This window comes from Acomys russatus, chromosome 26 (genome assembly GCF_903995435.1).
Source record: "Acomys russatus chromosome 26, mAcoRus1.1, whole genome shotgun sequence".
Classification (NCBI taxonomy): domain Eukaryota; kingdom Metazoa; phylum Chordata; class Mammalia; order Rodentia; family Muridae; genus Acomys; species Acomys russatus.
In genome coordinates this window covers 14326484-14348354 of record NC_067162.1, presented here as the reverse complement: position 1 = coordinate 14348354, position 21871 = coordinate 14326484, and the positions used below count along the sequence as shown (strand labels likewise).

General features: G+C 43.2%; 1 protein-coding gene across 1 annotated transcript; it reads right to left on the bottom strand.

Moving 5' to 3' along the window:
• Positions 1–5432: 5432 nt before the first annotated feature.
• On the bottom strand, positions 5433–21479 carry Cnep1r1 (CTD nuclear envelope phosphatase 1 regulatory subunit 1). Its single transcript, XM_051168714.1, has 6 exons — positions 21358–21479; positions 20361–20432; positions 14833–14906; positions 10905–11014; positions 10324–10378; positions 5433–6610 (listed from the first exon to the last, which is right to left on the bottom strand). Exons 1-6 carry the CDS (start codon positions 21380–21382, stop codon positions 6569–6571), a joined length of 378 nt encoding a protein of 125 aa, XP_051024671.1. The 5' UTR covers positions 21383–21479; the 3' UTR covers positions 5433–6568.
• Between the last annotated feature and the right edge of the window lie 392 nt (positions 21480–21871).

The window sequence follows — 21871 nt, the reverse complement described above, 5'->3', positions numbered from 1 at the left end:
CTCTTCTCAGCTGGGCCGAGCTGACGGCCGGAGCACGCCTGTAAAAGCTGCGCGCTTGCGCAGAGGGTGGGTGCAGGGTGTGCGCGTGCGCTAGATGCTGTGTGGGCGGGGCCATCCCTAACAGTGGGTGGAGCCCCGAGTTTTCCTGGGAAAGTTAACCGGTTCGCGTCATCTTCATCCGACAAATGCCCGGCTTCTAATTCAATGTACAAAAGACAAATTCAGCCCGGTCGTCGTGGTGGTGGTGGGTGCACGCCTTGAATCCCAGCCCTCGGGAGGCAGAGGCAGGCAGATCTCTGTGAGTTCGAGGCCAGCCAGCCAGCCAAGGCTACATAAAGAAACCCTGCCTTAAAAAAAGAAAAAGAGCTGGGCGTGGTGGCGCAAGCCTTTAATCCCAGCACTCGGGATGCAGAGGCAGGAGGATCGCTGTAAATTCGAGGCTAGCCTGGTCTACAAAGCGAGTCCAGGACAGCCAAGGCTAACACAGATCCTGACTTGAAAAACCAAAACCAAAACCAAAAAAAAAAATACAAAAAACAAAAAACCATTGATGTTAGCCGGGCGTCGTGGTGGCGCACGCCTTTAATCCCAGCACTCAGGAGGCAGAGGCAGGCGAATCACCGTGAGTTCGAGGCCAGCCTGGTCTACAAAGTGAGTCCAGGACAGCCAAGGCTACACAGAGAGACCTTGTCTCAAAAAACCAAAAAAAATAAAAAAATAAAAATAAAACAAAAAAGACAAGTGGTAACCTAGCCACAAGGAGTGGACTATGATACCAAGAAAGGTAACAGTCCTTACAATGCCATGTTTAGGAAATCATTAGTGAGCAGGGCGGTGGTGGTGCACGCCTTTAATCCTAGCACTCAGGAGGCAGAGCACCTGCCTCTGCTGTGAGTTCGAGGCCAGCCTAGTCTACAAATCGAGTCCAGGACAGCCAAGGCTACACAGAGAAACCCTGTCTCAAAACAAACAAACAAACAAACAAAAACAGAAAAAAAAAAAAAGGAAATCATTAGTGTAGTTCCCGACGGAAATTCAATCCTCTCAACCAATAACCTGTGGAGCCATCACCAAATACATGTTTTATTTCCTTGACCTTTTCTACCCCATACCCATAGTCCAAAGTAGTGTTCACTGGTCTTGATCATATGGTCTCTCCGTGTCCACCTATGCTCTTTGTCAAGTATCCCTCCATGGGTTCTTATTATAGCCATTGTCCTGCTAAAACCGTTCAGAGGTTTCTCTTCCCCCTAGGGTAGTTAGTTACCAAGATCTCAGCTGGGCTGCCGCATCTCACTTCACTCCTGTGCCTGGTCTTTAGGGTCCAGAGTTTTGTATAAACCTCTTTCCCTAACCCCATGAATTAGTGGACACAAGAGGTACCTCTTCCGATTTCCTAGTAAGAGACGGGTCGCCTTTGAGACACCCCCTGTTTGTTTGCTTTAAAGCACAGTGAAGGATTGCCACTTTTCTGTTTCTGTGTATGTTTGCACAATTGCTGTCTTCCCAACAGAAAAATCACATTCTGTAAAGAAAAGATACCCATTCCCACACATTATTGTATTTCCAACACTAATGTGGCACAAAATTGTCTACAACTCCTTAAATGAACAAAGAGACAGAATCAGGAAAGATCAGGACATGCAATCAAGATGGAATAAAATGAGAATTTAGATGAGACAAATATTTCTACTATTTCCTTGTGGACATGTACAAGGGAGAAAAAAGAGATTTAAAATCTTAGCTAAGGGGAGGCTGAATAAGTCTGATACCAGGCAAGACTGGTTTTCTCAAAAACCAAAACAAAGGAGGAGAGCATAGTAGCACGGAGCACATCCCTTTAATCTCAGCACTTGGGAGGCAAAGGTAAGTGGATCTCTGAGTTCAAGACCAGCCGAGCCTGTGCAGTGAGCGAGCTTCAGGCAAGCTGAGAGAGACTACATAGTGAGGCCTATCCAAAAATAAGAAAATAATAAGCTTTATTTGCCATCCTCAGGAGCCATTCCCCAGGCACCCGTAATTGATAGACAGGCTTGGTAGGAGCCTACTGACCTTACCCAGCCTATTTTATTGTGCTAGAGATTGAGCCTTTTTTCTCTTTCTTTCTTTTTTCCCCCATTTTCTTTTTGTTTGTTTGTTTGTTTGTTTGTTTTTTGTTTTTTGTTTTTGTTTTTGCTTTTTGAGACAGGGTTTCTTTGTGTGCTGGACTCACTTTGTAGACCAGGCTGGCCTCAAACTAACAGGGATCCACACCTGCCTCTGCCTCCCAAGTGCTGAGATTAAAGGCTAAGCTTCTTTTCTTGAGACAAGCTTGACATAAAAATGTCATAAAATATTGGTCTAACAAAATCTTTTAAAAGTATGTGTGATGCCAGGCATTGGTGGTATGTGCCTTTAATCCCAGCTCTCAGGAGACAGAGACAGGTGGATCTCTGTAAGTTTGAAGCCAGCCTGGTCCACAAAGCAAGACTACAGCAAAGGCTACACAGAGAAACCCTGTTCAAAACAAAAAAAGTATGCATAGTGTGTGTGTGCGGGCAGACATGTAATCTTGTTCATGTGGTGATCATGAACATGAACAAGTTTGAAGAATTGGTTCTTCCCATCCGCCTTTACATGAATTTCCAGGATTCAGACTCAGGGCTTCAGGTTTGCATGGCAAATGCCTTTACTTGCTGAGTCATTCCATCACTTTTTCCTAAGATTACCTATTTTTTCAGTCAGCTGTTGCCCCACCATATTTTTCTACTGTAGCCTTCCTAAAAAAGACTCTGAAGTATATTTTCTTTTTATTTTAAATTACTTTTTAAAAAAGATTTTATTTTATGTATATGAGTGGTCCATCTGCATGTACACGGCACACCAGAAGAGTGCATTAGGTGGTATTGATGGTTGTGAGCCACCATGTGGTTGCTGGGAATTGAACTCAGAACCTCTGGAAGAGCAGACAGTGTTTTTAACTGCTGAGCCATCACTCCAGCTCCTGAAGTATATTTTCTAAAAATGTTGGCAGAGTCATGTAGTTGTAAAACCCACTTGGTATTTTTATTACTTCATGGCATTCTGTTCCATGCTACCAGAATCTCCTCTATAAACCAGGGAGCCTCCTCAATCTTCCAGAAGCTCTCTTGGACTACTCTAAGGCCTGGGCAACTAGATAGCTTAAGTTTACACAATGTCCCTAGCATTGATCATTTGATCATCACCTAAGACATATTCTCAGATCTACTTAAAAGTTCTTTTTTGTTATAGGTAGGGGTACAGTCTGGAGAGATAAGAGCTATCCAAAAAAGGACAATTTCTGAGGCCTGGTATGTTGTCCTCACTCTCCTTGCTGTCCCAGCAGACACATTACCATGGGCCCTTCATGTGTTTTGTGTGTGCATCTCTCTCTTTAAATTGTCCATAATTGTCATCACATGTGTGCAGGTAGGTGGATGGAGATGAGCTTCAGTGTTAAAGTGATTGCCTAGCAAGTGCCAGGCCCTGCCTTTGTTCCAGCATCAGAGTTGCCAAAATGTGCAAACAGAAAAGGTATCCCTAAATGCTGTCCCTGCAGGGCAGGTGCATCAACAGTCTGGATTAGCAGTGGAGTAAGTCTGCTCCTGTCTTACACTGCCCTACATTAAGTGATTAGGTAGTTAGTCATCAAAGAATCTCAAGGCCACTAGTCATCTGAAAAATAAGCCAAGACAGTCTTCTGGTTCCAGATTTGCCACTAAAATCAAGGAGAGGGCTCTCTATTTACAAAGACTGTGATAGTTTTCGAGATATCAAAGGAGAACCATTTTGATTATTTCAAAATGCCTTCTGAACAAAGTCTGAGATTAGCCTGTTGCTCTCTAGTCTCATTTGTCTCTCAGACTTTGCTGAGGCATGTGTGGTGATTACATAAATGCTGACAGCTCTGCGAAAGTTGCTGTAAAAGTCACCTACTCATGAGCAAGTCTCTGCTCATGTAAAAGTGCTTGCTTGCTATGTGTTAGGCACTGCCTGGGGAGCTAGAAATAATAGCTATGCCCTGGTCCTGACATCATGGGATTTACAGAATACTAGCTCTAGACTGCCTTTAACAAGGTTACTGTAAATGTACAGTTAATACTGGTAATTATCCTGGCAGTGTGTAGTGGCACCCATCCTTAATCTCAGCACTCAGGAGGCAGAGACAGGAGAAGCTCTTGTGAGTGTAAGGGCAGCCTGATCTATATATGACTTCTCCGACAACCAGGGATACATAGTGAGACCCTGTCTTCAAAACAAAACAAAACAGGGCTGGAGAGATGGCTCAGTGGTTAAGAGTGCTGCCTGCTCTTCCAAAGGTCCTGAGTTCAATTCCCAGCAACCACATGGTGGCTCATAACCACCTGTAATGTGATATGGCGCCCTCTTCTGGCTTGCAGGAGTACATGCAAGCAGAGCACTGTATACATGATAATAAATAAATCTTTTAAAAACAAAACAAAACAAAACAACAACAAAGAACTAGTTACCCTGAGGTGCAGATAGATAGATAGATAGATAGACAGACAGACAGACAGACATATCTTCTAGGAGTGAAGAGCCAGGTTCTAATCAAATACTCCTTTGAGTTCTCTGCCCCAATACTAAGGATCTTAAAATCCTCTTCAGCTTTACACTCTTGGAGGAAATTCCCAATCCAAGTGTGTAAGAGCAACAGACAAAACATGCATTTCCCAAGTAAAGGCCAAACACTATTAATTAGACCATGGTGGGTAGGACATGAGGAAGACTGATAGTCTAGAGCTGCCATACCTGCAACTGTGCTTGGTCTACAGGACAGGATTACAATAAAATAGGAGCTGGAGACAACTCAGCAGGTAAGAGCACTGGCTATTCTTTATTTGTTTATTTATTTTTTGGTTTTTTGAGACAGGGTTTCTCTGTGTAGCCTTGACCAGGCTGGCCTCGAACTCACAGTGATCTGCCTGCCTCTGCCTCCCAAGTGCTGGGATTAAAGGCGTGTGACACCACACCCGGCGAGCACTGGGTATTCTTTCAGAGGTTTGAGGTTTAATTCCTGACTCCCACATGGTGGCCACAACTATCTGTAACTCTAATTCCAGGGGGATCTGATACCCCTTTCCTACTTGCACAGGCACTAGACATACAAGGGATGCACAGACGTACATGAAGGCAGACCTCTCATACACACACACACAAAGAAAAAACTTAAGTAAAATACCTAATTTGGAATTAGCTCGTATCTGATACATAAAATGTTTACATTTTTTTCTAGTTGTAGATACAATAAACCAAAGAAAAAATCTAATAATTAGTTATATATAAAGTATTTATTTTTATGCACATATTTACCTACAAAATTTACAGAAAATGAAACAATGCAGAACATACAGAATACCCTCTTAGAGAGTTCTCAGAAGCCGAGGGTTTTATTGCTGCAATTCAGAGAATGCAATTTTATACACAGGAAAGTCAAGATGAACACGTAAATTAAATGGCAGCTTTGTTAAACATTTTTGTCCTATTATTCAAATTGAGTTTAATGTTAGATGAAATTTAAAATATTCCTCTTGAAATAATTTAACCTTTTCAAAATCTTCTAATAAACAGTAAAAGGCACCTTGAGTACTCTATGTATTTACAGCAATCCCAATAGTTTCATTTTAAGGGCTGCTGTAGTACACGTGGCTGCTGCGCATACACAGTATGCCATCAACACTTTCCAGCAGTGACAACTGCAGGCTCTGGTTTGTGGTGTGGTTCCGGGTACTATTGATGGACTGGGCCCATCAGCTACACCAGGACTGTACTAGTGTACAGTCTACCACAGCGTAAAATCCAGTCACCTAAAATAAGGACTGTCAAATTCCCAGACGATACGTAATTTAACTTATACATTCAGAAGACTTAGGGGTTTTTAAAATTCTTTTTTTATAAAAGTAATTTAGTGTTAAATGAAACAATTTACTGAAAAATATAACAATAGTTGGCAGAACCCAGTATTGGGTTTAACAAAAATCGTCAAAACATCTATAAATTTTTCAACATAATGGAGATGAGATTTGCTCAGTCGAAGTGGAATCTGGTGTTTTCCTGCAGCACGATGGAAAGAGGCGTTGAGAATGAAAGGCACACGGCGTAGCCAGCTTTAAGGAGTGGTGGAGATGTCAAGCAGATGGTTCCTGAAATACTGGTGCAGGAGAACAAAGTCCAAACATTTTCCTCTTGGTTTAACATTGGCATTGATTTGCTATTTACAGTAGTTTGCAAAAATACATTATAAAAACTGAATGAGGTTTGGTTTCTAAGTTTAACTTAGTAACATATGCACAGACTTCATCTGCAGAGTTCTGTGCAGGAGCTGAAGTGCTAAAGTGACACTAATACTGAACACAGGTAATCAAAGGTACTGAGGCGCTGAGAGCTCAGTCCGCATCATCGAGAGCATCTGGGCAAATATTGCACGCTTCTTGTCCGTTGTTGCTAAACCGTCACATATCCAACTCCAAAAGGAATCCTTTATGGCGTTTTGCTGTATCACTTATTTAAAGAAAGACTGGTTTAAATTCCCTAATAGTGCAGACTGTCATTGAACGTGAGGTCTAGGTTTCAAAATTAGTTTTCCTGTCTGTAGAAAAGAAAAAAGAAAAAAGTCAATTCACAGCTCTATTTATTTACTTACTTACATAGGTTTTTTTGAGACAGGATTTCTCTGTATAGCCTTGGCTGTCCTGGACTCCCTTTGTAGACCAGGCTGGCCTCGAACTCAAGAGCTCTCCCTGCCTCTGCCTCCCCTATGCTGGGATTACAGGCATGCGTCACTGTGCCTGGCTCACAGTTCTATGTAAAATACCGCCAGCTATTTACAAAGTTAAAGGGCATTTGAGGAGCATGGTTTATCTGGGAAGGGCACTTGCTGCCAAGCTTGGTGGCCTGAGGTCAGCCCGCAGAACCAATGACAGAAGCAGAGACCTAACTACTACAAGTCATTCTTTCCCTTGGGCACATACACACTGTCAATCCAACAATAAATGGACAATGTAAAAGCCTTTCTTTAAAAGAGGGCATTTCCTGGGCCAGTAAGATGGCTCAGTGGGACAAGGTTCCTGCTGGCAAGCCTGACAGTTCTGTCCCCAGGGCCCAAGTGTGGAAGGAGACCAATGACCCCTGTGACCTGCCTCTCAAGTGTTGGAGTCAAGGAGCACACCACTGGCCCAGGTGCATCCACACTTTGTCCTGATGTTATGGTTGTCTGCTTTATGGTGGCATTGTCCAGTTAGGTTGCCCCCAGCTGTATACAGCTGAGAAACTGAAACTAGTTTAAGTTAAGATGTCTTATAAGAAACAGGGAATGTTGAGGAAAATACAAAAGGAAGGGTGGGATGGGGCACATACAAGAAAAAAATACACTGACTGGGAACTGCAACTCTTACAGATTTGTTGTATTTTTGTTCCTTTGTTTTTTGGGGATAGGGTTTCACTATATAGCCTTAGCTGACCTGGAGCTCACTATGTAGACCAGATTGGCCTCAAACTTACAGAATTCCACTTGGCTCTGCTTCCCAAGTATTGGGATTTATATGGCTTAGTAGACTAAAGTTTATAGTACATAAAATTATTTGGATAAAATGCTTCTTTCCACATAAAGTTTATTTCCCAAGGTTAAAAACCAGAAAGAAAGAAAGAAAGAAAGAAAGAAAGAAAGAAAGAAAGAAAGAAGAAAAAGAGAAAAAGAGTCAACTCTAGTTCTAGGAGTCCTGACATCATCTGCTAGTCTCCAAAGACAGCAGGTACAAACATGATGCACAGACATATATACAGGCAAAATATGTATACACATAAAAATAAATCCTGGGGGCTAGAAAGATAGCTCAGTGGTTAAGATGTGGGTTCAATTCCTGGCACCTACATGGCAGCTCACAACTGTCTGTAACTCCAGTTCCAAAGGATCCAACAGCCTCACACAGACATATATGCAGGCAAAACACCAATGCACATAAAATTAAAAATAAGGAGAAATAATTCTTGTTTTATTTTTTTCAAGATAGGGTTTCTCTGTGTAGTCTTGGCTGTCCTGGACTTGCTTTATAGACCAGGCTGGCTTCGAATTGAGAAATAATTCTTAACAAAATAGTAAACGAACAGTCAGGGTACTGAATACTCATATAGTGCTGGTGGTCAGTCAGAATATTCTAAGAACTTTTGTTTGGTTTGGTTTTTGTTTGTTTGTTTATAAATGTAGGAGTGCTCTGTCTGCATGTACACCTATATACCAGAAGGGGGCATCAGATCCCTTTATAGGGTCATGAGCTACCATGTGGTTGCTGGGAATTGAACTCAGGAACTCCAGAAGGACAGCCAGTGTTCTTAACTGCTGAGCCATCTCTCTAGCCCAGTTTTTTGTTTTCTGACACAAGGTTTCTCTGTGGACTCACTCTGTAGACCAGGCTGGCCTCGAACTCAAGAGAGATCCACCTGCCTCTGCCTCCTGAGTGCCAGGATTAGGCATGAGCCACCACAGCTCAGCTGAGCCACATGTATAAAACTAAGTTGTAACAGTAATAATAAAGTACACACCTGAAAATCTCAACTTTTCTTCCTAAGGGTTTATCTGAAGGAAACTAGATTCGGGTCGAAGGATTTACACGTATGTGTTAGCAAACTATCATTTGGGTGCCTACTACGCACCAGGTACAATGTGAAGTTCTAAAAGCTTAGGTAATAAAATCACACAGAGCAGCGTCTACCACAGTGCATTTAATTCCCGTGGGAAACAAACAACACATGGTTTGAAAGATGGGAAAAAGAAGTATATGTCAAATAGGAGGTTAAACTACAATGCACCCATACACAACTAGACATAACGGAAGATTTCAACTAAGATAACTCAGGTGGGGAAATAGGCCTGGGACTTTGCATAAAATGGCCAATAATTAGTGGCTCTTAAATCCCAATGTTGGATCCACATGTTCCTTTACTAGAAGGTACTAAGAATACATTACAAAGTGCAAAACATGACCAATCGGGAAGCTAAGGCATGAGATGTGCAGGTTTGAGACCAGCTCGGATAACATAGTAAATTCCAGGCTAGCCTAAGCTACAACTCAAACTCAGACCCAAAATTTAAAAAAATAAAGTAAAAATAAAATAGACTAAGTTTTTAGGCAGGCATGGTGGTGCATGCCTGTAATCCCAGCACTTGGGAGGCAGGTGGATCTCTGTGAGTTCAAAGCCATCTTGGTCTACAGAGTGAGTCCAGGATGGCCAGGGGTACACAGAGAGACCCTGCCTTCAAAAACAAACAAACAAACAAACAAACGATTAAATTTTCAACCAAACTACTTTGTTTGGCACCACTGACTGTAGCCCTGTTGCCCCAAAAGGCTCATGTGTTGAAGGCTTGGTCCCCAGCCATTGGCATGTTGAGGTAACTGAGTAACAAAGGGTCAGACTTCATCAATAGATTGAACCACAGATGCACTCATAGCTAAAGGGGGTGGAGTGCGGAGCTAGTCAGAGGATGCAGGTCACCCAGTGGGTGACTAAGAAAAGCATATCTTAAACCGGGCATGGTGGCGCACGCCTTTAATCCCAGCACTCAGGAGGCAGAGGCAGGCGGATCGCTGTGAGTTCGAGGCCAGCCTGGTCTACAAAGTGAGTCCAGGATGGCCAAGGCTACACAGAGAAACCCTGTCTCAAAAAACCAAAAAAAAAGAAAAAAGAAAGAAAAGCATATCTTGTTCCTGGAACTTTCTATATAAGCCAGGCTTGTCTCTGCTTCTTGAGTGCTATGGCTAAAAGTGTGTCCCAACGAGACTGGCTAAAAGATTTCAGGTATAGTCTTGTTCACACAGGGTATTACTATGGAGCCAAGTTGGTCTTAACCCCTTTCCTGTTTTGTTTTGTTTTTTCAGACAGTATTTTTATCATTAAGCTAACCTCAAATTTGTATATTGCTAAGAAGAGCCTTGAACGTTGATCTTCCTGCTTCTGCCTCCCAAGTGCCGGGGTCACAGGTTCACCATCATGCCTGATTTCATGTGGTGCTGGAGGCCACACCCCAGGCTCTGGCTTCACACTCTTGATTCTGTTCCTCCGCTCCTTAGTACTGAGATTACAGGGCTGAGCCACCATGCCTGACTCAAATGACCCAAAGGTCTGTTTTCCTAAAACTAAACATGTCAGTACTCCCTCCCATTTTTGTTATTTTGAAAGGGGGTCTCACTATGTAGATCAGGGTTGCCTTCAACTTGAAGTAATCCCCTTGCCTCCCAAGGACAGACATATAGCTGTCAGCAATCATACCAGGCCACAGGTGTATTCTAATGAAAGTATACTTACATCATCACAAGACATATTGTATTCTGCTAATACCGTTCGACATCGTGCAGCTATACTGAATCACTGTGGTCAAGGGAAAATTCACAATGCAGTCAAACTTCTGTTATGGTTTAGATATGAAATGTCCCAAAAGGCTCATGTGTTGAAGGCTTGGTCCTCAGCCTTTAGCATGTTGAGATAACTGAGTAACAAAGGGTCAGACTTCATCAATGGATTGAACCACAGATGCACTCATAGCCAAGGGGGCTGGGGCCTAGTCAGAGGATGCAAGTCACTCATGGGGCGACTTTGACAGGCATATCTTGTTCCTGGACCCTTTTTCTGTCTTCTGCCACCGTGAGGTGAGTGGCTGTTTTAACCCATGTTCCTTGCCATGCTGTGCTGCCTTAACATGGCCAAAACACAATGGTGCTAGCCAATCATGGCTGAAACTCTAAAACCATGAACCAAGACACATCTTCTCAGAGATTTGTGTCACAGTGATAGAATGGGATCAACACATCATCTAAACCACTTGGGTGCCAGGGAAGGTTCTGTAGCTTAGCTCTGAGAACAAAATTCACCTCAGTGGTAAAGGATACATTGATGGTGCGACTACTCTTTTGTGTATTCCAGCAAAGAACAAGCCTATTAGAGTTATACAGCTAATAGTGAAAAACGGATGATTCCATAACGACGTGAAGAAGGACACCTGCAAAAGAAAATGTGAGATATAAAAATTTAGGATACTGATTCCTACCTCCCTCCTTACATGTATTTTTAATGTCCTATCACCTAAACTATAAGGGTAGGAAGACTTCTAAGAACTCTAGTTCTCTTTATTGTTGTGCTGTGAAAATAGAACATACACTTTATTTTCTTTGTATGAGAAGATAACAGCAATATATATCATCCACACTAAACACTAAACCATTTCAAATTCATTCCTATAATCAGAAAACCACCCCATCAAAAATCCTGAACTCTCTGTGCAAAGAATAAAGAAGAAGCCTTTAGTCTATTAGTCTCTGTCTCTCTACAGCCCTGGCTGCCCTGGAACTCACTTCTGTAGACCAGACTTCTGGCCTTGAACTCAGAGATCTGCCTGCCTCTGTGGGATTAAAGCCTTTAGGCTCAATGAAAACATGGGTTAATTCTGATTTAGTTGCCTCCCCATCAAAAAGCTTCCTCAAGGCGTGTGTAGTGGTACACACCTTTAATTTCAACACTAATAGAGGAAGGTGGATCTCTGTGAGTTCAAGGCCAGCCTGGTCTACATATGGAGTTCTGGAATAGCTGCATAATGAGACTTTAATGTCTCAAAAAATTGAAACCAACCAACAAAGCTTCCTTAAGAGAACTTAGCCAACTCAGCCATTCATGGCCTGGTCCCACAGTAATCTTCATCTCCTTGCCTCCACACATATGCTACTTTCCTTGTTGGCTTAATTTCTACAAGAACCTCCTTCACCTTTGCTTGAAATAAATAAATGAAGTTTATTTGAAAAAAAAGGCTGGGTTTTTTTGCGGGGGGGGGGGGGGGGGGGAGCTGGAGAGATGGCTCAGAGGTTAAGACCACTGCCTGCTCTTCCAGAGGTCCTGAGTTCAATTCTCAGCAACCACATGATGGCTCACAACCATCTATAATGTGATCTAATGCCCTCTTCTGGCCTGAAGGTAGAGAACTGTATATGTATTAATAAATAAATCTTTTTAAAAAGCTGTTTTTGAAGCTACTTGAATAAAAAATAAGAAATAAAAAATATAAAATTTGGGCCAGGCGTGGTGGCACACGCCTTTAATCCCAGCACTCGGGAGGCAGAGGCAAGCGGATCGCTGTGAGTTCAAGGCCAGCCTGGTCTACAAAGCAAGTCCAGGACAGCCAAGGCTACACAGAGAAACCCTGTCTCGAAAACTAAAAAAAGAAAAAAAAAAGACTATGTAGAAGGGCAAGAGTCCACCAGGATCCATGCTGGGAATAAGAGCGGGTAGAAAAGGCAGAAGGCTGGGAAACAGAACATAACCAAGAAAAAAGAGATAAGCATGGAGTGTCTAGAGAAAGAAAGCAACCGGACAGGTAACCACATAGAAGAAACACTCCAGGGAAACACACCTCTCATGGCTTGAGAGAGAGCTACACACACACACACACACACACACACACACTAAACAGATAAGTGTAATTTAAGAAAATCTGAGGAATTTTTTCTGTTTCGTTTCGTTTTGTTTGACAGAGTTCCTCTGTATATCCCTGACTGTCCTGTAACTCACTCTGTAAACTAGGCTGGCTTCAAGTTCAGAGACCCACCTGCCTCTGCCTCCGGAGTGTTGGGATTAAAGGTGTGTGCCACCATGCCTGGCTGAAAATCTGAGGTTTGATTTCTACAAAATGGCTATGTGTCTATACAATGTTAGCATATACAGACCTATGTATGCACTTGCTTGTGAGTGGAGGCCACAGGCTGACACAGAACTCCTCCTCCATCACCCTCACCTTATTTTTAAGACAAAGTCTCTCACTGAACCTGGAGCTCACTGATGTGGCTAGGCCTGCTGAGCAGCCATCCCCAGAATCCCCTAGCGCTAGGGCAACAGGCACCAACCACCATCTGGCTTCCACATGACCCTAGGAGTTGAGATAAACTCAGGTCCTGCCTACACTGAGCCAGCCACTAAGCTACCCTTCTGCCCCAATACTTTACATTCTCAAAGTTATTTGCTTTGTTTTCCCTTATTATTTAGCAACAATGTCTCACCATGCAGCCCAGGCTGGTCGCCCCCCCCCCCCCCCCCCCCCCCCCCCCCCCCCGCCCCATGATGCTAAGATTACAGTGCTGCACCACCACACCTGGCTGTACGTTTGATTGGGTCAGTCCTTTCAGGCTCCTTTCCTCCATGGCAACAATCAATGACATCTAAACTGCAGTTTCATTTCCTTCTTTGAGGAGTTTGCAATATCCTTCCCTCCCTGGCTTTTGTATTCGCACCTCCTGCTTCAGACACAATTGCTGCTTAGAACTCTCATCACGTTTGGGGTTATTAAATACTGAAGTAAAGAGCCAGCCCTAAGGCTAATAGCTATCTTCTCATGCAATTTAGAAAATTATATTAACTACATAGTTTTGGGCCTATTTCCTATTATATTTAATTCTTCATTTTATTAAGATCTCAACTAGCTGAAATCAGCTTATATTTTTCTCAATTAGAAGTAGACTCATTTCCCAAGATAGAACTTTTTCAATCTTCTTGCCAGCCTCCTTCCACCCTTCCCCTACAGATGAGTACCAAGTGCAGCCTTCAGATCAGTTTTATAAATGAACTCACAGGAATTTCCTGTCTGCTAGAAAGGCCCCTCCAGTAACACAGAACTCCAACAGCCACTCCCCTGCTTCCTGTCCTTTTCTATCCACTGCCACAGGAGAGTCAAAGAGGCTACAGGATAACCCTCCCTGCTTGATTGATGCCAAAAGCCTTATTATTAGGCTTCCTCTTCTGTATAACTTAAAAAGCAGCAGCATGCACCTCTGATGGCAACATTTGGGAGGTGGAGGCAGAGGCAGGTAGGGCTCTGTGAGTTTGAGGCTAGCTTGGGTCTACACACCTAGTTCCAGGACAGCTAGGGAAACACAGTGAGACCCTGTCTTGAAGAAAAAGAAAAAAGGGGAGAAAAAAAGGAAAAAGAAAAACCCAAGACTGTAGGTTTTCTAATAAAAAAAAAAGATTGAGTTTGAAATTAAGGCACTAGGAGAAGGTAGAAACTTCAGAAACATTTTATCAGCTTTCATCAAATAATCCTTCAAGAGCTAACATTATGAAACTCGATATTGCATTTGGTACAGGGAAGCTCCTGCACAGTGCCCAGTGGGAGACCTCTCGCTGTTGCCTATATTAAACTCCAGGCAAGAAGCACGGCAGGAGTCAGGCAGCGAAAGGAAGTTTTTATAACTCAAGAGGCTAGCACTTGTTCTTTTCAGTGACAACGAAAACACACAAGAATCAACTGTGACTTTGCAGATCAGATCACTTAGAGATCAATTTATAACTCAATTCTGTCAACTTCGCTGAGCTATGTGGCGTCCTTCCTGCTCTTGGCTACCTGGTCTAATACTTAGCAGTTTATCAGTGTTTATCAGTTATATTTGTCTTTCTTTTTTCTTTTTTTAGCAAGCCATCTCAAATGCTTTATGAGATGAATTAAAGTATTAACAGTTAACTCACTGAATTACAATTTTTAAAAGTTGGCACTAATGACACTAAGATAAAACAAAAGGAAAAGAATATTTATATGGAAATAGAAAAATTCAAAAAGTGAATTAAGAAAGAACAAACAGAATAAGATTTCCCAGATTCTTTCCCTTAGAAAGATGATTGACTTACAGTAGCCAGCTAGAGCGCTCCTTAAGCAAATGATTACAGAACATGTTGCTAATAGAAGGGTTAACATCATTAGCAGTACAAGCAGCTCAGCACGTATTTCACAATTAGCATCACTACATTAATGTGCTAAAAATTGTAAAACAAAATCTCTACCTTTTGTGTCTCAGGATCTATTAGCCAGTTCCAGGCACCAGTAGCTGTACAGACAGACACCACTATAAGAAGCACTGGTGAAAAATAAACACAAAATTAGTAAGCAAACACACCCTTCATCCCTTCACGTTTTGACACTACTTCCGTCAGTGCCTAAGAGACACAGCCAAAGAACCAACACTTGACCAAACAAAGCGCTCAAGAGTCAGCCTTCCCCAACTGAGGGGCTCTTTTCAGCATCCTGAACCCTGGGCACTGAGAATGATGGCAACTTCCTGCCTCTCAAATCATGAGAATGAAGATCAATTAAATTAAAACCAAGAGGTCAGATGGCAAAATTTCAACATAAAACTCCATGTTATAGAACTTTCATTGCGTTTTTGTTTTGCCGAACTTGTAAACTCAAACTGGAGAAGAAAATCCTCCCATTTTCTAATGTAAACACACAAACAAAGGCCCCTTTCTGAGCCACACTGCAGTCCTGGGAGTTCTAATGAGCAGACGCCTGCTGCTGAGTTAACAAAGGTCAGTGCTGATGACTGTGCAGTCACTGTGGAGCACACCCACTAGTACTGGTTTTTCAAGGGACTTAAACAAGGACATGAAGGACTAGTAGAATCCAGAAAAGGGTTTAGTTTTTCCCACTAAGCTTTTCTTCCTCTGTGTGTGTGTGTGTGTGTGTGTGTGTGTGTGTGTGTGTGTGTGTGTGTGTATGCATGCATGCACATGTGTGTGCCATGGTGCACACATGGAGGTCAGAGATACCTGTGGGGCTGGTTCTCTCCCCACATGGCTCCTGTGGGCTGAACTCAGGTAATCAGACAATCACTATCTTGCCAGGTTGCCGCCAACATGGTGATCTAAATAGATGATAAATAAACTGAAGAATAAATGTATTAGTAAAAAAGAACAGATGGAAACCAGGACCTAGCTAACGGTCTGGAGACGAAGACAGTGCTTTTATGTCAGTTACGATTCATAGTTTTACAAATGGAAAAACCAAGTTTCAGAGAACAGAAACATAGTAAAATCTTAATCGTTTGGGATTCTTAGTGATAGCGGTAATAGATCATTTAAGGTATTTAGTAATAGAATCAAAATTATCTTCTGAGCAAAGAACAAATTAAACTCAACTCCTTATTGTGTATTCCTAAAAATATATTACATAGGTACTTTATAAAAGATGATATAAACCAAAACCAAAATATTAGAAAGGCTCTCATATACATGCGTTTGTTTGATTGGTACATTAGCCAAGCTGATGGCACTCACATGAAGCAGATGGAAAGTAAAGTGTGCTCACCACACGATGTCTTAAAAGACAGAGCAGCACTACACACATTTAAAGGAGTTTCTAGCAAAGGTTTGGGACCAACTTCTCTGTAAACAAGAGCAAGAAAATCACTACTTAGGAATCTGACCAACCAAGACTTCCAGAATATGGTTAACAGCTTCACAAAGACAGCTAATAAAAAGCATTTAAGGTTGGAGAGGTGGCTCAGTGGTTAAGAGCACTGACTGCTCTTCCAGGCCCTGAGCTCAATTCCCAGCAACCACATGGTGGCTCACAACCACCTATAATAGAATCTCAGTCCTTCTTCTAGTGTGCATGAAGACAGAACACTCATAAACATAAAATAAATCTTTTTTTAAAAAATCAATTAACCCAGCACTCGGGAGGCAGAGGTAGGTGGATCACAGTGAGTTCGGGGCCAGCCTGGTTTACAAAGGGAGTCCAGGACAGCCACAGCTATACAGAGAAACCCTGTCTTGAAAAAAAAAAAAAAAAAAAAAAAAAGAATTTAAAAGTCCCATCCCCTAAGTGCAGTAGTGCTCTTTGGGTCCTGCAGCCTGAGCCAAATGTTGAAATAAAACATGTCTTTGTAGGGCTGGGAGGTTCAGTAGGTAAGAGCACACGCTGCTTTTGTAGAGGACCTGGGTTCAGTTCTCAGTGCACAGTGGCTCACCACTGTCCTCAACTCTAGTTCTTGGAGGCCCAACAGCCCTCCTTGGGTACTAGGCATGCACATGGTGCACACACATAATGGCAAAATGCTCATATACATTAAGATAAAAGTAAAATCTAAAAAAAAAATTGAGGCTGGAGAGTTGGCTCAGTGGTTAAGAACATTTCTAATAAAGGACTTAGATTTGATTTCCAGCACCCACATGGAGGCTCACCACCTCCTCAGACACCAGTCACACATGTGGTACACAGATGTTCATACCGCCAAAACACTCATACACATAAAATAATAAAAATATAAAATAAACTAACAAAAAAATTTTAAAACCATGTTCATGACCAGGCAGTGGTGGTGCACTTGGGAGGCAGAGGCAGGTGGATCTATTTCTGAGTTCGAGGCCAGCCTGGTCTACAAAGAGAGTTCCAGAACAGCCAGGGCTACACAGTGAAACCCTGTCTCAGAAAACTCAAAAACCAAACCAAACAATGAAACGAAACCATTTTCTTTGGGCTGTCTGTGTGGTTCAGACACAGACAGCATGTCTAGCAAATGTAAGACCCTGGGTCTTAGCCCAACACTGAAAAATAGCTTCTGTCCTGATTGTATGTCTAGACAGGAATTAAACCTCAGCAGTGCAGCTTCCTAAGAGCATACCACATCTGTGGGCCCAACAACTGGGGAAGCAGAGGCGGGAGGACCATTTGAGCCTGGTTTGTGGAGGCCACCCTGAACAAGACAGTGAGAGCCCATACTCAAACGATAAGGGCTGAAGGCAGGCGGGAAAAAGACAACTTGTGTCAATACAGATGAGCAAAGTACTCTCTCTTTTTTTTCATCTCCCCCCCCACCCCCAGAGCTGAGGACCAAACCCAGCGCCTTGCACTTGCTAGACAAGCGCTCTACCTCTGAGCTAAATCCCCAGCCCCGCAAAGCACTCTCTTGCCTAGCTCAATACTTTCGTATTTGCTCACATTTTCCACTCTGCCCCTTCTTTGGGGCAGTAAATAGAAATCATTGAAATCATACTTTGCAGCCTTCATAATAGTTAGGAATAAGAAAGGAGATTCTCTCCTGGGTCAGGCTTCAAAGCACACCACTACGCTGCATTTACAATCAGCTAAGGAGGTAATGGCTCATCCGCTAACAGTGCAAGCCTCCCATCAGCCTGAGTCCCAGGACCCACATGGAGAATGGAGAGAATTGATTCCCACAACTGTCCTCTGACGTAGGCAACATGTCAACATGCTGTTGTGGCATGTGAGTGAACCTGCACACACGCGCACAATAAACACATGTAATATAATTTTTTTAAAAACAACTAAGGGAAATGTCACACTTTTGTTTTAAAAATGCATGTGTAACTTTATGTGTATGTACCCAGGTGTATGCATGTACACTGTATGTCTGCAGGGCCTGCAGAGGTCAGAAAACTGTGTACCATATGGTACTGGAAATCAAGCCTAGGCCTCTGCAAGAACAGAAGGCACTCTTACTGCTGAGCCACCTCTCCAGTCCTGGGTCATAACCTCTATACATACAATTGACAGCTTTTTAAAGCAAGAGCTTTGTGTACGCTAAGCATATGCTTTACCACTGAGCCATCTCCTCAAGTCAAACTATTTTTCTTTGTTCTTTTTCATGCTCTACAGCACCTGGCTCATATTTGTCTTTTTTTTTTTTTTTTTTTTAAGAATTATTATTTTCAGCCTGGTCTACAAAGTAAGTCCAGGATGGCCAAGGCTACACAGAGAAACCTTGTCTCGAAAAACAAAACCAAAAAAAAAAAAAAAAAAGAATTATTATTTTAAACTATGTGTGCTTGTGTGTGTGAGTGTGTTCATATGGGTTTGTATACATGTCTGCAGACTCTAAGAGGGCATCAGATCCCCGAGAGCTGGAGTTACAGGGGGCTGACATGAGTGCTGGGAACGGAACCTGTGTCCTCTAAAGATCAGTATGCACTCTGAATCATCTCCCACCTCTCCAGCTCCAAAAGAGGATTTTTCTTTTCTTTTTTGTTTTGTTTTGTTTTTTACGAGACAGGGTTTCTCTATGTTATCTTGGCTGTCCTGGACTTGCTTTGTAAACCAAGTTGGCCTCGAACTCAGGGATCTGCCTGCCTCTCCTCCCAAGTGCAGGGATTAAAGGCATGCACCACCATGCCCGGCTCCAAAGTAGGATTTTTCTTAACAAAAATGTATTTGAATAGCTTGTAGGCAAATAGCGTTTTGTTAGGGAGTTTGTTATGTGTATGTGCACATGTTCATATATGTCTGCATACTGTGCATGTGTACGTGGAGGCCAGAAATCAACTGTAACTTATTTCATGGGACAGAGTATCTCACGGAACCTGGAGCTCACGGGCTATTAACATTTTTATTGTATGTTTTTAATCAAAGTTGTAACATTTAACAAAAAATATTTATCTCTTGAGGCTGGAGAGATGGCTCAGCAGTTAAGAACACTGGCTGCTCTTCCAGAAGTCCTGGGTTCAATTCCCAGCACCCACATGACAACCTACAACCCTCTATAAAGAGATATGACACCCTCTTCTGGACTCCACAGGTACCAGGCGTGCATATATGTACATGTAGACAAAATACTCATACACTTAAATTCTAAATATATACATGTATTTTCAGGCTGCGCAGTGCTGGTGCCCACCTTTAACCCCAGCACTTACGAAGTAGAGACAGGCAGATCCCTGTGAGTTCAGAACCAGCCTGGTCTACAGAGTGAGTTCCAGGTCAGCCTGGCCTACACAGAGAAACCCTGTCTCCGGGGGGGGGGGGGGGGGGGGGGGGGGGGGGGGGGGGGGGGGGGGAATGCCAGGTGTGGGAACGCATGCCTGTAATCCTACTACTTGGGAGATAGAGACAGGCAGATCTCTGTGAGTTCGAGGCCTACAAAGTTAGTCCTGGACAGCCAAGGCTACACAAAAAAATCCTGTCTCAAAAAAACAACAACAACAACAAAAGAAATTCAACCATATAAATTTGCTTTGGGGGTAGCGAGTTACAAATTCCTTTTCCTTTAAAAGATTATTTATGTAGCGCATGCCTATAATCCCAGCACTCGGGAGGCAGAGGCAGGCGGATCGCTGTGAGTTCGAGGCCAGCCTGGTCTACAAAGTGAGTCCAGGATGGCCAAGGCTACACAGAGAAATCCTGTCTCGAAAAACAACAACAACAAAAAAAAGATTATTTATTGTGTGTATTTGCATAACATGTATAGGTATGCACGCCCGGGCGGCACAGATGTGACAGTCAGAGGAGAACCTTGTGGCATCCGTTCTCTCCTCTCCCCTTTAAATGGCTTCTGCAGATGAAACTCAAGTCTACAGGCTCGAGCTGCGTGCACCAGAGGCCACTGTGCCAGCCCATAATTTTCTTTCCTTAAACACTCCTTTGTAATCCATTACCAACAGATAAACACAGCAATTGTACAGCGTAGTGAAACAAGGACTTATTAGTCAGAAGTCTGAAGTGAAAGGGAGTCGCTCCTACTTAGGAATAAAGTTATCAACTGCCAGTTTCCCATAGGAAGTACCCAGCAACTTACTTCTCCAACGTCCAGTGGCAGGTTGCAAGCAATGAATATATTCAGTAAGTCTTCTCTCGAAAGCCTTGAGATCTAGGTAAAGAGAGTTCAGTTACCGACCTACTCTTTCTAGTTGGAGCATATTAAAATGAAATTTCAGAGCTATAAATGCTACAGGTTTACCCATCAAAGTACACATGACAAGCAGTGTTTGCTTATAATGATAATTTTAAGTACATGACAAAAACACCATTAAACCGTATTTCTAATTTCTGGAAACCAGTTGTTCTACTTTTAGAAGCTTGAAAGATGGTTATGTGGAAGGGCCAGCAGCAACCTCAGGCAGAGCCAAAAGCAAAAACTGGGGGAGTTACAAATAAAAGGACCAAAATCCAGCTCAATTGTAATTCTGTGGAAGCAAGAACTTCTCATGAAACATCAAAATCCATGAGGTCTACTTGACTGCAATTATCCGATTCAGGCCCTAGCTCTTATCATTAATTGATGGCTATGTCGTATGGGTTTACTAGACTTCCGCAGACAGATAACGGGCTGTGCAAAGATACTGCCTCTTCAAAGATACTGCTGTCTTCAGCATGGGTTGCCGGTGATCGACCGGTCCGCAGCACAGCGCCCACGCCTTGCCCTGTGACAGGGCGTACCTCTGAATGAAGTCGGGTGTTATTTCCACAGTAGTGGGTATTTTTGTTGTTGTTGTTTTGTTTTTGTTTTTTTAAACTTTGGAAGGCCAAGAGCATTTCCAAACCCCCGCAATTACCGGAAGCCAAGGAGGAAATTAGGGTTACGGGCTCGTGGGGTTGTCAAGACAAAATGAGAACGAATTTGCACTCTTACAGCACGCAAAGGCTCGGCAATGAGAAAGGGCCCCCCAGCCCGAGCCGGGAGAATGCGGCACTCCTGGCGGCTGTGCGCCCCGTGCCCCTCCCTCGCCGCCACCCGGTCACGCCGCCCTCGCGACTCCCATCTGCCTCGGGACCCGGCGAGCGACACACTCTACCTTCCGCCTGCTCCAGCGAGTTCATGTCGGGCGGCAGCTCCGGTCACCGCCACGGCCCGGTCCGCATCGCAGCCCGCCGTCCCCGCCCGGCTGGCAGCGCCAACTCCCACCTCTAACCGCTCCCCTCAGCTCCTCCCCTTTGCACCGCCCATTTTCCAGAAACGCTGAGATTATTGGGTATCTCTGCCAGACCCCTTAACTAAACTAGTTTTCTATTGGCTAATTTCAGCAAACGCCTTCGGGAACCTAGCGTTAGACATTCACCTGGAAGGGCCAAGAATAGCAGGCAGGCAGGCTGATATAGCCATGGCGCCGCCTCTTGCCTCGGGGAGGAACTGCAGTCTGTCCAAGCGTACTTCGTTTTTTACATATACGCTTGGTTCCTTTCTCAGCTCTTCCAGTCTCTAAACAATGATTGAGCGCCCACTACCTTCTGGGCAGTGTTCTGGTTGCTAGGGAGAGAGCAAAAAGCTGTCCATGCCCTCAAGGAACTAAAGAGAAACTAAAATATGTT